This window comes from Prionailurus viverrinus, chromosome C2 (genome assembly GCF_022837055.1).
Source record: "Prionailurus viverrinus isolate Anna chromosome C2, UM_Priviv_1.0, whole genome shotgun sequence".
NCBI classification, from domain to species: domain Eukaryota; kingdom Metazoa; phylum Chordata; class Mammalia; order Carnivora; family Felidae; genus Prionailurus; species Prionailurus viverrinus.
In genome coordinates this window covers 94,468,646-94,482,479 of record NC_062569.1, presented here as the reverse complement: position 1 = coordinate 94,482,479, position 13,834 = coordinate 94,468,646, and the positions used below count along the sequence as shown (strand labels likewise).

The following is a 13,834-nucleotide window of genomic DNA, read 5'->3' as shown; positions in this document are numbered from 1 at the left end:
ATCAGTTTATAGAATATTTGTTAGACACTGAAGGAGTAAGCAGATTTGATTTATTTTAATGCAGGCAGATGGCTTGGTTGTGGAAATTGTGAAGAGATTACTGAGCGGCTTCCTCAGATCAAGGACATTATGGAATTAAAGGCCCTAAGAGACCTTGCTGGGCCAGGTCCACGTGACTCACAACCTTACATGTTCTTATTAATGAGAAAGACAACTCAACCCCTTGAACTCCAAATAACAGCCGGGGGGGGGGGGGGGGGTGTGCAGGCAACAATTAATTTGTCCAAAGAAGTACAGATCTTAAGACAGAAACCAGGAATATAGATTGATCAAAGGGCAACTAAAACATGTCATGCTCTGAGGACACTGAAATCACAAACTAGTTAGAATTAAAAGTTACAATTTCAGAAAATATATTCATGAAAATGAGCCACGTTTAAGTTTCTAACACTGAAGTGGCTGGTATGCAAAACTCAAGAACCTTCTCTACTCACATACTTTGGTTTCAGGAAAAATTTAATGACCTGTAAACAAACTATACTTACCAAGATAACTTAGTAGGCAGCAGGTTGCCTGGATGGCTTAGTCAGTTAAGTGACCAACTCTTGATTCTGCCTCAGGTCATAATCTCACAGTTCATGAGTTTGAGACCCGCATTGGGTTTTGGGTCCTCAGTCTCCCTCTCTCTGTTCCTCCCCTGCTCGTGTTCACTCTCCCTCTCTCAAAAATAAATAAATGTTAAAAAAAAATTTTTTTAAGATAACTTAGTAGGCAGTGAGTTTATGAATCTCAGGATCATTTTGAAATTTCTGCCAAAGTGACTAACTCTATCATCCACTTTGGAGACCACCTGGCTTTGTATAAAAATGTCCTTTCATAAAATGCAAAGAGAACAGGTGGGAAACACCATCAATCACATATAACCTAGAGTCAGAATCCAGAGGTGCCCTGGTTAACCACACCCCTCCGAAGCTTTCCATTTAAGTATCACTACCCTCCCTGACTAAAACTCCCTGGTTGTTATTTTTTAAAAGCTCACAGGCTTTTCACTTTTCATCAACAACAGCATTAGAAAACATCTGTATTTGTCATATAACCCCACACAGATAAAATTTAGACACCTATGCCTGGCTTACACAAAGAAAAGAGAAAAGCAGAGAAAAGTCACAGAAATCAAGCCAAAGGGTCAGAATACAATGACTGTGGTAAAAAGATTTCTGTCTTATATATAGTCTGCTTACCACTGACCGTCTCTTGACACACACAAGATCTGCCTATGATAGAAAGGATTTAGGAGAATAGTTATGTACAGAGTTTGAACCAAAGTGAAAAAAAAATCAATTTTAAAATAAAATTTAAAAATAAGATTCTTTATATTTGAAACCACTTTTCATAATCTTTCCACAACAGATGAGGATGGGTTTTTTTTAAGATTTTTTTTTAAAGTTTATTTATTTTTGAGAGACAGAGCGCTAGGAGGGGAGGGGCAGAGAGAGAGAAGGTGAGACAGACACAGAATCTGAAGCCGACTCCAGGCTCTGAGCTGTCAGCACAGAGCCCGACGTGGGGCTCGAACTCACGAGCCACGAGATCATGACCTGAGAGTCGAAGTCAGACACCTAACCAACTGAGCCACCCAGGTGCCCCCAGATGAGAATGGTTTTAATTAAAGTCTCGTTACATTTATGGGGGAGAAGGAATAGAAAGTCAATTAGCTATTTTAGGGCAAGGCTTGTAAATATGTTAAAACTAGCCATATATTCTCTCCAATTTATTTTATTGCCAATATTCTTAATAGTTGTGAGATTACAGAGCCAGAAAAGAACAAGATATTACCTCACCCAACTCCTTTATTTTGTAAATGAAAGCAAGCCTCGGGGAATTGAATTGTAGGATGCTCCCAAGTCACACCTCCCACTGGTACTCCCTGGATAGACTCATCTCTGACTCAAGTTAGAGCTCATGAATCCACAATCCTTACAACAATAATTGTCACTAACCAAGCAGTTTTCTTTAAAAAAAAAAAAGTTTATTTATTTATCTTGAGGGAGAGAGAGTACACAAGTGAGTGAGGGGCAGAGAGACAGGGAGAAGAGAGAATCCCATGACCTGAGCTGAAATCTAGAGTTGTACAGTTAACCAACTGAGCCACCCAGGCACCCCCAAGCATTTCTTAATGCCAAGCTCTATGCTAGACCCTTTAGAGATGTGTCATTTTATTTAACTTAGTACTTAATGAAGGCCATCTCCACTGTACAAGGTAATCAAACTCAAGCTCAAAACATTAAAACATTCCCAAAGTCATAGCACAAATAAATGATAACTCAGGAATTTAAACCCAATATGTCTGACTAAACTAAAGCCCACACAATACTATTATCTCCCCCCAAATGCTAAATAATTATATCCAAACAATTCTACTTTGGGCAAGACAGACTGAAGAAATACCTACACAAACTTACAGGTTATACATACAAAGATGTTCACTACAACATCATTAATATCAAAAAATCAGAAAAACATAAATGTCCAACAATGGGGAAATAGTTAAATAAACTATGGCATATATATGCTATGATATACTAAACAGTCACTAAAAAGAATGAGGTAGATCCATGTAACAGATGTGGAAGAAGACCCATATTAAATTGTTATATTTTATAAGTAAGTTGTAAAACAATATTTATGACATTATTTGTTTTTTTAAAAATATGAGAAATTAGTAAATTGGGTTTAGTTTAAATAAGTTGAATTTCAAATTTTAAAAATTATGTAGAAAAAAATAATTTAATATACAGATAGTATCTGAGATACTATATAGAAGATATGAAACGTAGAAATATCCAGAAATAGGGGCGCCTGGGTGGCTCCGTTGGTTAAGCACTGACTTCGGCTCAGGTCATGATCTCACGGTTTGTGAGTTCAAGCCCCGTGTCGGGCTCTATGCTGACAGCTCAAAGCCTGGAGGCTGCTTCGGATTCTGGGTCTCCCCCTCTCTCTGCCCCTCTACTGGCCCTGCTTGTGCTCTCTTTCTGTCTTTCAAAAATAAATAAACATTAAAACAAATAATTTTAAAAAAAGAAATATCCAGAAATACAATATAGGAAAACAGATCTGAAATGCAGGAAGATGTGAGTAGGCAGACTGAAAAGATATAATATATATCTTTATATATAGATAGATATAATATGTCAGAAAAAACTGATAAAAACAAGCACATCAAGATAAATTATGGTTAACCTATTGAACTATAAAAATATAGAAAAGCTTTTTGACACCCAGGTACAAAAAGTAAATCACTCTCAAGAGAGAAAAATTAAATCTAGACTGATCTCAGACTTCACAGCAACAGTCAATGCCAGAAGATATGGAATAATTTCTAACAAATTGTAGGAAAGACGTTTTGACTCAATAACATATGTATACAAATTCTCTTTCAATTTGGACAGAAACAGGCAAACATTGAAAACATGAACTAACTCAGAGAACAAAGTAAGCACTGAAACAATTCTAAATGATAGAAATCTATCTAGGTTTATCAAGAAATAAATCATAATTATCAATGTTAAAATGGACATATCTGGGTGGTCTGGTTTAGAATGGTATGTTGAAATATTGTTTTCTCTTGCTTTATACTGTTTAAACTAACTTAAAATGAACATGGATCCTTTTAATACAAAACCTGAGGTCTGTACTTTTCAAGCACAAATAGTATTCCATTTAAGTAAATTAAAACAGTCAGAATTGATATATACTTACAGAAACAAATCGACATTTGACTGGATCTGAGAGTGGGAGAGTTAACTGCAAAGGCCCATGGGGGAACTTTTCAGTGATGGTAAGTTCTACATTTGACTCTTACACAGGTGCATAAATTTATCAAAACTACATAATATTATACTGAAAACAGGAGCATGTTACTGTAATTAAATTATACTTCAATAACACTGACTTAAAAGGCAATATGAGTAACTCACGAAAAATTATCTGGTGGCAAAGTGGTTGTCAGTCACATACAAAACACACACACACACACACACACACACACACACCCCTACCTAGGGGCTATGATTACTTTCCTACCAAATGCAATCAAACAGTGATTTTTGAACAATTAACTTTGAACCTAGATTTTAGGTAGAGGGTAAACAAGATCTCCAAAAAATGTAAATGACTGGTCCTCTATACAATCTACAAAGATCCTCAAAAAAGACAAAAAAAAAAAAGTACATGGACATGCAGATTTCGTTTGTCATTAGAAAAATGTCTGGAACAATGCACAAGAAAACCAGAGAATTCGGTGGGTGGAGGTAGGGTATGAGTCAATTCTTAAACACTTCTGCATTGTTTGAATTTTTATGCCTAGGATATGTTACTTCTGTGATTAAAAACGTATGTAAAATACAAAAATAAAGAATTTTAAATAAGTTTATTATTTTTAAATAATATACGCATACTCTATTTAATGCCATCCTACAGAATATGCAATAATTGTTGGCTCTTTGTCTCAAAAACAATGTTCAAAAAATAAAAATAAAAATAACCTAACATTCCATTACAGTACACCAGAGTTTCAAGTACAGTCAGTATGGACTCAATGGGTTCTCCAAGATCCTTCCAGAAAATCTGTGAGGTAAAACTTATTTTCTTAATAATGGTAAACTGCTATTTGCCTTTTGCCTGTGTTGACATTTGCACTGACAGCGCAGACAAAGTAGTGGGTGAAACACTGGTGCCTTACCACACTCAAGGTACTGACACTAAACCATACTCAGTCATTGTAGTGGGTCTTCACCATCATGTGCTCACAGTGAACAAAGAAAATCCAGTTTCACTGAAGAATGTCTTCGGAGAAACAATAACAGTAATTTTATTAAATCTTGACCTGTTTATAATTTCCTGTATGACAAAATGGGCAGTACAAAACATACATCATTTTTGCAGCAGACCAAAGCAAAATGGCTGTCCCAAGGAAAAACACTGGTGCAACTCCTTGAGAGCAAAGCTGAATGAGCTAGTCGCTGTTTTCATGGATCAGCATTTTTATTCAAAAGAACAATTCACAGAATGCAATTATTCAGACTTAGGTATGAGGCACACATTTTTGCAAAACTGAAGAAAATAGGACTCTCACTTCAAGGGAAATAACTGGCAGGTGTTCTTTTCCAATAATAAAATTTGGGGAAATATTACAATTTTGAAAACTTGTATCTGCCATTGTAGCTTAACAGCTTCCCAATACTTAGAAACTGTTTTGATGAGATCAGTGGTGATATTAACAAATGTGATCTGTTAGGTAATTTAATGTCTGTCAATATTTGTAAAATCTTTATCAAAGCAGCAATATTTCCCAAATTATCAATGTATAATGTACCAAAAAGTCATGCAAGAATAAAAGACCCATTCAAAGTGCAAGATAAACCAATGGATTTCAGAAAACAGAGAAAGAAATGTTTATTGATATGGTTTCAATTCTGCATAGTAACCAACTTTTAAAAAACTAGTTCTTATTGAATTCTGGTAAATACCAAAGAATATCCAAAATTATTTGAAAATGCTGTCAAAATATCCCTTCTTTTTCCAACTACATATCTGTGTAAGGCAGATATTCTTTATATATTTTAACCAAACCAACATATCATAATAATTGAATGCAGAAGGAGATTGGGGAATCCAGCTGTCTTCTAATGAGTCAGATATTGAAGATATTTCCAAAAATGTGGAACAATACCACTCTTCTTGCTAATATTTTTTGGTTTGGGCAAAAATTCTTACTTGTCACAAAAATATTTTATGTCAATATACAATGGATTTATTATTGTTTTTAAATTGATTAATAAATATTCTTAAATGTCCTTACTTTTAATTTCTAATATGGTAAATATCAACAGATATAATCCACATAAACAAAAGCTCTTTGTGGTCCTCAATAATCTTTAAGGCCCCAATAATCTTCAAGGCCAAAAGGCTGAAAGTCTTTGTAGTACAGCATTAACATATTTTTCACATGTCCTGCATATTGTTTTAAGTCCTGGCTAACAAATGCTAGCATGGCAGTCTGTATTTACACATGAGTAATATGCATAAGTGAAATGTACTACAAGCTTTCTTAACCAATGAAAGCCTAAGATGCTAGCCTGATTGGAATGTGTTCTTCAACAAGCGACGTTTCCGACACTTGGGCCTCTCTTTTTGCCATGTATTTTGTGTTCTGGCAAACAATCCTGACAGATGGGGCTGACAGAAGTTGCATAACACGTAATGATAGACCTGGTCCAAGGAAACAAAGATGAAGTGTTATAACAGATATGGATGTTACTTAAGGCATCTTTGAGTACATGATCAAGGATGTCCCTATGAGTAGAAGACTTACGAGATAAACATCAGCAGACTGATTGGATAGTCCACACAGAATGAGCCCCAGCTGGGAGAAACTATGTGTGGAAAAGAAAAAGGGAAAGGAATGGAAGGGAGGACACTGGGCAGTCTCCCTTGGGCGCAGGTTATGATGCCTCCACATGGGGTTCATCTAGTTAATGCTCTTATTTCTAAAAGAACTTCTCCAGTACTTTGTACACATGACGTGGGGAGGGGGAGATTGAGCTTAGACTACACAGGTGTTATTGTTTTTAATTATCTCTGTTCTTGGGAGACTAGTTTTAACATACAGGCCCTAAGGACAAAGAATACCAGGCATGGCAATGGGAAACTTGACAGTTCTAAACAAATGCCCAAAAGTCCAAGGTCATTCTTTCTTACATGGAGCAAGATCTTCAGAAACTCCTTAGGGGAATATATTTCAAATATCAACAACTTCAAAGCTTTGTGATTAAAAATAAGCTAAAAATAAATTTTGAAAGATCTGTATTACCTTTTTATTTTTTTAATATGAAATTAATTGTCAAATTGTTTTCCATACAACACCCAGTGCTCATCCCAACAGGTGCCCTCCTCTATGCCCATCACCCACTTTCCCCTCCCTCCCACCCCCCATCAACCCTCAATTTATTCTCAGTTTTTAAGGGTCTCTTATGGGGTGCATTACCTTTTTAAATTAACTTCCAACTCATAAAATCTGGAAAGTCTATGAAAATAGATCTGTATCACCTCTGTTCCACAAAATACATACTAAGGTTTAAAGATGAACTAAAGCTGACACAGTCACACCAAATCCCTAAAAAATGTTTAACAAAAATTATTTTTCATTAAAAGAGAGAGCGAGAACATTCTTTTCAGGTACTCCAAGCACACAGAATTACCAATTATATGAACAACCACTCAGTCATTCTCAAGTATCTACTGAGCACTTACTATATGCCAGGTATGGTACTATCTTTTAGGGAAAATATAAATATAAATATAAATATAAATACACACTGAATTATATCATGAAATTAACTTCATGAACAAGGGGAAAATACTAGCATGGAATAATGTCCACCTTCTCACTCACCACTGCCCAACTTCTAAAGTGATTACTGGGTCGGGCTGCTTGGCTCCAGGGTTGATATATCCTCAAAATAGGTAGAGCTAAATCATTGGAAGGAACCATAAATGGCTAGATGCTAAAAGAACAATAAAAGAACCTGATGGTAACAGAACAATACAACATCCTCCAAAATGTTAGGAGACCATGAGGAGGAAAGAGGACAGAAAAGAACCAACATTAATGAGAATGTGGGAGTGAGAGAAAACATATTTTTACATGAGCAACTTGTGTCAACAGGGAGAGACTCTGGACAAAGGAGGGTAAAGGGGCTCTCTAAATTAGGACATGATCTTCAACAGACTTCAGAAAAAATTTAAACCTCTTTCCAATTTTTAAAACTACTGGATTAGTCTTTTAAGACTGGCCTACAAGTGGCCCCATGACACTAGAGTTACATTCACAATGTCACATTGTGTTATTACATAGTTATGACTCTTGGTAAAAAAAACCAGCACTGAATTTCCAAACCTATTCTACTTTAACCATCTATTCCAACCTTAAATTCCAATCCACCATCATTCATACCGCTGATATTAACCTAATTCTCTGAAGATTTCTCCAAAGAACTCTACGTGGTACAAGGATTTCCTGAACTCTGTGCTTCTAGCATCTCAACTTCTTTACTGGAAAGGCTTTTCTAAAATAAATTGTACGGCTAATACTGCCAGTTTGTTACCTCTCTCAAGATCAAAATGCTAAATGAAGAAAAACCAGTAAATAGACTTCTATGAATATTTTTTATTGAACACTTTTTTTCACATTGGAAACTGTATTTATTTAATCCTATTCTACAAACATAATAATTTTAGTGACATATTAAAAGATGATCTTCCAAGCATACACATAAGTGAGGCAGAGGCACACAATAACAGGAACTACGGAGTATCCAATAATGGTAGCAGATCAATGGCTGAGTCTATCACTTGTGAAATTAGTAAACAGATTTTATTTCTTTGACTGATTTCATGGGGTTTTTTTACGTTTATTTATTTTGAGAGAGCGCGCATGAATGTACACAAGTAGGGGAGGGGCAGAAAGAGCCAGAAAGAGAGAATCCCAAGCTGGCTCCACACTCTCAGCACAGAGCCCGACATGGGCTTAAACTCACAAACCATGAGATCATGACCTGAGCTGATATCAAGAGTCAGGCACTGAACTGACTGAGCCAGCCAGGCGCCCCATGACTTCATGTTTTTTTTAATCATCACAAATGTAAACTATTCTTTCTTATGTGGTAGGAAACCAGGTACAGAGGAAATCAACTACTCAAACTTTAATAGAAAGGAAAAAAATCCTTTCACACTTTAGTAAGATCAGCTTAACTAATGAGTAACTAATTAACTTTCCACTTTTAAGACCAAATTCAGCTCAAATCATATGGCGTTTTGAATACCACCCAAGAACTGACACCCCCTCTGAAACCAGTTATTCTCAATTATGATCAAAGGGGGATTTCAGAGCCTCCAGATGGTATGAGAGCTGCCCTCAAAATCCAAGGGTGAGATATATGAGTGCCAGACAGCCCTTATCAAACAAAGGAGGGGGGACTTGCAGTGACTCGACTCCAGAAACCCAGCAATCCTACCTCCAATTGCCTAAAACATCTTTAGTGTGGATAACTATAAATTTAGGATCCCTATTCTAAACAAACTAACACAGATGAGAATTTCAGGGGGAGTGCCACAATTTCCCCACCTCAGCTAGCATTTCCAGTCCCTTGTTCTGTATAACCCACTGCAAATGAAGAATCTTGTGTGCCGGCACATCACCTTGTTTGGCACTAAATCACATGGGTTAACTATGAAGATCCAAACGAGACTTTTCATTATAAATGCTTCCACCATCAAAGTGTGAAAACACATTTGAAAATGTGTCACATACTGTTACTGGGGGGAAAAGTCTTTCCCCCCGCTGCATCATTACCTTGAGTCTGACAACAGTTCTAAGCAGAACATTTTAGAAGCACTTCGTGATTCTATGTTTAAATTGCTTCCTGAGTAGTCCATATGGAATATACAGTGTATTAAGCTTAATTTCTCTAAAATTTTCATCCAGTGGCTGTCACCTTTCATGTAGGCCAAACTACAGATTTTTTACAAAAAAGTGAATCCTTCTGGTGTGCCTGGATGGCTCAGTCAGTTAAGCGTCCAACTTCACCTCAGGTCATGATCTTGTGGTTCATGAGCTCCAGCCCCACATCGGGCTCTGTGCTGACAGCTCAGAGCCTGGAGCCTGCTTTGGATTCTTTGTCTCCCTTTCTCTCTGTCCCTCCTCCGCTTGCACTCAGTCTCTCTCTCAAAAATAAACATTAAAAAAAAATTTTAAGTGAATCCTTCCAAAGCAGCTACCCAGTTAAAGTTACAGCTAACAAATCGAAGTTCACAATTTTCAGAATGCTAATATTTAGCATAATAATTCTTTTCATTTTCATTTCATTTTACATGATCCTTTCTTTTTATAGATTTTCTCAGATTCTGGAAAGTTATCTGCTATTGCAAGTAATCCCAAATATTAAAAAAAAAAAACCTTCAGATAAATCTAACCTATTGGTAGAACTATACAGAAGTCAACTTTTCTATTCAGATTCCCTCTGAATACTCCACAGAAATTCTTTTTTTTTTTTTAACACTGTGAATGTATTTAATGTCACAGGACTGTACACTTAAAACTGGTTGAAATAATACATTTTTTTGTTATATATATTTTACCACAATTTACAAAAGGGAAAAAAACACAAGTGGGGACTGAGCCCAGATCATAACACTGCTGGGAAAAGACAGCCAGGTGATTCAGTTCTCAGCCCTAAAGAGAAGGATATGTGTGTGTGTGTGTGTGTGTGTGTGTGTGTGTGTGTGTGTGTCTGTGTGTGTGTGTGCACACACATGTGTGTGCACACATGCTTAGAAATTCAAACAGAAATAAAAACAGAAATTTCTTGACATTTCTTTCAAAAGTTTAAGAGACTCTGTATTTCTACCTTTAGTGCATCATGTCTTTGTAGTAGCCAATGCTCGAATGGTTATCTATTTAGCATCCAGAAGCAACTTTGTTCATTCTAAGTCCCAAGGATGGGCCCTAATTCATTCAAAACAACTCTGCCTTTGACTTCAAGAACTTAATGGCAGTCAGGTCAGGATATGGTATTCTCCTGGAGACTGTTATGCTAGGCGCAAGCACACAATAGCTGTTCACCCTCTTCCCCTCCCCATCTTCAAGAAACTGAATGACAGTGGCCTTTCCATGGCCTACGGAATAAAACCAAATTCAGCATTCAAGGCTCTCTACTATCCTTTTACTATCTTTGTAGCCCTTTCTCCTTTTACACACATCTCTTGCTCTAGCAGCTAGACACTTGGCCTTTCAAGAATATGCTCCTGAACTTTCCACTTCATATCCTTTGATCCAGGCTGTTCCTTTGCCCTAGGAAAGGAGACCCGACTGCTCTCATCTCAGCCAATTCAAATCCTACTCAAAGTCCAGATCAAAAGTAAACTTTTCTATGAAGTCTTCCTTGATAGCGCCACTGATAAATGGCACTCATATTTTCCTTGTATCATTAACCATTTGTGCATGCTTACAGCCTGTTGCAAAACTGCAAACTCCTTAAGGGCTGCAGACAAACTCTTGTACTCTGTCTTCACCATCTCTCCCCATCAGACACCCAAATTCAGAGTTGTAGCTCCGCAAATATTTGTTGAACAAATGAACACAACTGTTCATTTCTGAGGGTGAAAAGTGTCTGTACATAATAGATTGTCACGAAGGCTGAACTGTCCTTGGAAGTCTTTAAACATTCTAGGATAGCTTGGGAATAGTTCTGAAGGAAAGGAAACCAATCAGATGACCTTGTAAGGCTACTTCTGCAAATTACATCAACTCTTTAAAAGTACTGCCTAATAACTCAAAAACAAACTACACACAAATGCGATTTACAAAAAGGGAGCATAATTTATTGTAGTAGATGAAGGTTAAGAAGAGATTATTTTTACCAAAATTTCATCTGCTCTTATAGTAATATTTATAATATTTTCAGTTACGTCCAAGACACTATATAAAAAGCTCATTTACGCTAATTATTACACACTTGAAAAGCAGGACAGAAAAACGTTGGCCCCTTCAAACTGGTAACCAGACAAAATTAATTTGGAAGCACATACTCACATCACTTAATTATTGTCTACACATCATCACCAAAAATGTATATACTGAACTCCAGGAAAGTTATCTGTAATTTTGACGATTTCCTTCACTGGCATCTATGAAAAAAGTATTCAAAATTTTGTATTCCTTTCTCCCCAACTAAATAAATTTGAACAATTTAAGTCGACTAAAACGAAATCCCTTCAAGATCCATGCATACATTATCAGTTCAAATAAGGCCACAAAACTATGGGAAACATACTGATATCTCCAGAAACAAACAAGGTTAACCACAATATTCCATAAATCACTGAACCTGCTCTTTAAATGAAACCCTTCAGAATAAATCTCAATACATCTCTTCAATTAAATGGGACAGAAAACGTTTCCAAGGCAGTGCACTCACAAAAGAAAAGGGCAAAGATGAAAATCAGAGTTTAAATATGATGGCTATTCATCGAAAATAAAATGTTAAGATTAGAGTAGAAAATTTAAATGTAAATAGCTTTAAAAAAACATTAAGAAAATTAAATACACGTTTAGTCTTTCTGTTCTAATATTGTTACCTTTTATGTATTTCAGTAAGCCAATTTAAATGCTTTGGGGGAGAAGCTGGAGTACAAAAAAATTATTGTTTTCGAACACAGTGTAGCACGCTGTAGTTATTTTTAAAGCAAAGATCACATTTTCAGTCAAACCTGCGTATGCTTGTTAAAGGTTATGGTAAAGCTGCAATTTAAAGTTTTCTCAATTACTTTAAAGGTATCTCTATTTTTCCTGGAGCCGCCGGGTAACGGAAATACTGTTTCTCACTGGACCCAGTAAGTGAGGGAGTGATTACCTAAAAAGAGCACGGCGGGGTCAGAGGCAAGTCCGCGATCAGAGGGAAACGAGCAGCGGGTGCAGTCACCTCTTGGATCTGGGACACCTGAGCCGCGCGCGCGGTGAGGACTGGGGGCACCCGCGGGATAGCAGCCGTGAGAGTGGGCGCGTGAGCCCCGGCCGATAGCAACGAATACGGCCCCTGGGAAAGTTGGGCTCCCAGGACCTGGCAAAGGTCCCCCCGGGCCCGCCGGCCCAGGCTGGCCCCGCCGGGAGCGGAGGGCTCGGGCTACTCACCGTGCAGAGAAAGAAGCAGGAGAGGCGCCAGAGGGGAGCCCGGAGAAGTCATCCCGGGGCCGCGGGGAGCGCTCCCGCCGCCCGCCCGATTCCTCGTCGCGCTCTTGGGGCAGCCGGGTCCGCCCGGCGGGGCCGGGACCGTGAGACGCTCAGACCAGGCAAGTGCAGCTCTGCCCTTCCGCTCCGCGGACGCTGAGCTGCGACCAGGCGCGTCTCGGGCTCGCCGGCCTAGCCCCGCAGCGCCGCGGATATCTCGCGCTGCCCCAGGACCCGCCGGCACTGCCGCGCCGCCGGGGGAGCCACTCCCCCCCAACTCTCGCCGGGCTAGTAGGGCAGCAGCCCGGCTCCGGCTCCGCTCCGCGCCGCCCACTCGCCCCGCTCGGTCTCCCAGGCAACCGCGGCTCCAGCGCGACGCCTGGCGGCCCACCCGCGGAGCGAGCGCGGCGCGCAGCTGGCGCTGCCTGGGCCACCTGTGCGCGGTGCCACCCCCTCCCCCGCACGCCGGGGCGAGCGCCGCTGGGGACCCACCGGAGAACGCCCTCCTGGCCTTCTGTCAAGGCCCACCCCGGCCCTGAATCGCTCTCCAAACAGTGGGTGTCAGTCTTGATCCCCAGAGTCCTCTAGGAAGGACTTTCCACAACCTTCATCCAGCTAGATTCTTTTCTGTTGTACTTTTCAGATGATTTCTGTCCATTCCTCTCTTCTGTAGCCTACATAATCTGAAAGAACCTACCTAATTCCAGCAAAATTAAGAATTGATGAGGTTAATTCTATTCCATAGCTTTTTTTCCCTTTTTCCTGACTACCCTTTTTTCCTTAAAAGAGCATAAGGGCTTCATGCTCCTCGCTCCCCGATTCTATCTTCTCTTGCCCTTTCAGCAAAACTTATCTCAACTTCTAATATTTAAAATTTGCCGTTTTAAAAAAAAAAAATTGCCGTTTTAGGGGCCCCTGGCTGGCTGAGTCGGTTAAGTGTCTGACTTTGGCTCAGGTCACCGTCTAGCGGTTTGTGATTTGGAGGCCGGAACAGGGCTCTGTGCTGACATTTCAGAGCCTGGAGCCTGTTTGGGATTCTGTGTCTCCCAA

The 13,834-nt window shown here is 38.9% G+C and overlaps 1 protein-coding gene across 10 annotated transcripts in view; it reads right to left on the bottom strand.

The window, feature by feature from the left end:
* IGSF11 (immunoglobulin superfamily member 11) overlaps positions 1 to 13,834 on the bottom strand; it is a 263,579-nt gene that overhangs the window by 116,609 nt on the left and 133,136 nt on the right. The window contains exon 1 of one of the 10 annotated variants that reach the window (XM_047874145.1): positions 12,749 to 13,048. The exons of 7 other annotated variants lie outside the window; for them this stretch is intronic. In XM_047874145.1, coding sequence (XP_047730101.1) covers positions 12,749 to 12,800 — 52 coding nt within the window. In that variant the 5' untranslated portion in view covers positions 12,801 to 13,048. Of the gene's footprint in view, positions 1 to 12,748; positions 13,049 to 13,834 lie in introns of those variants that run through there. 2 more of the 10 variants (XM_047874144.1, XM_047874139.1) reach the window with 2 other exon arrangements.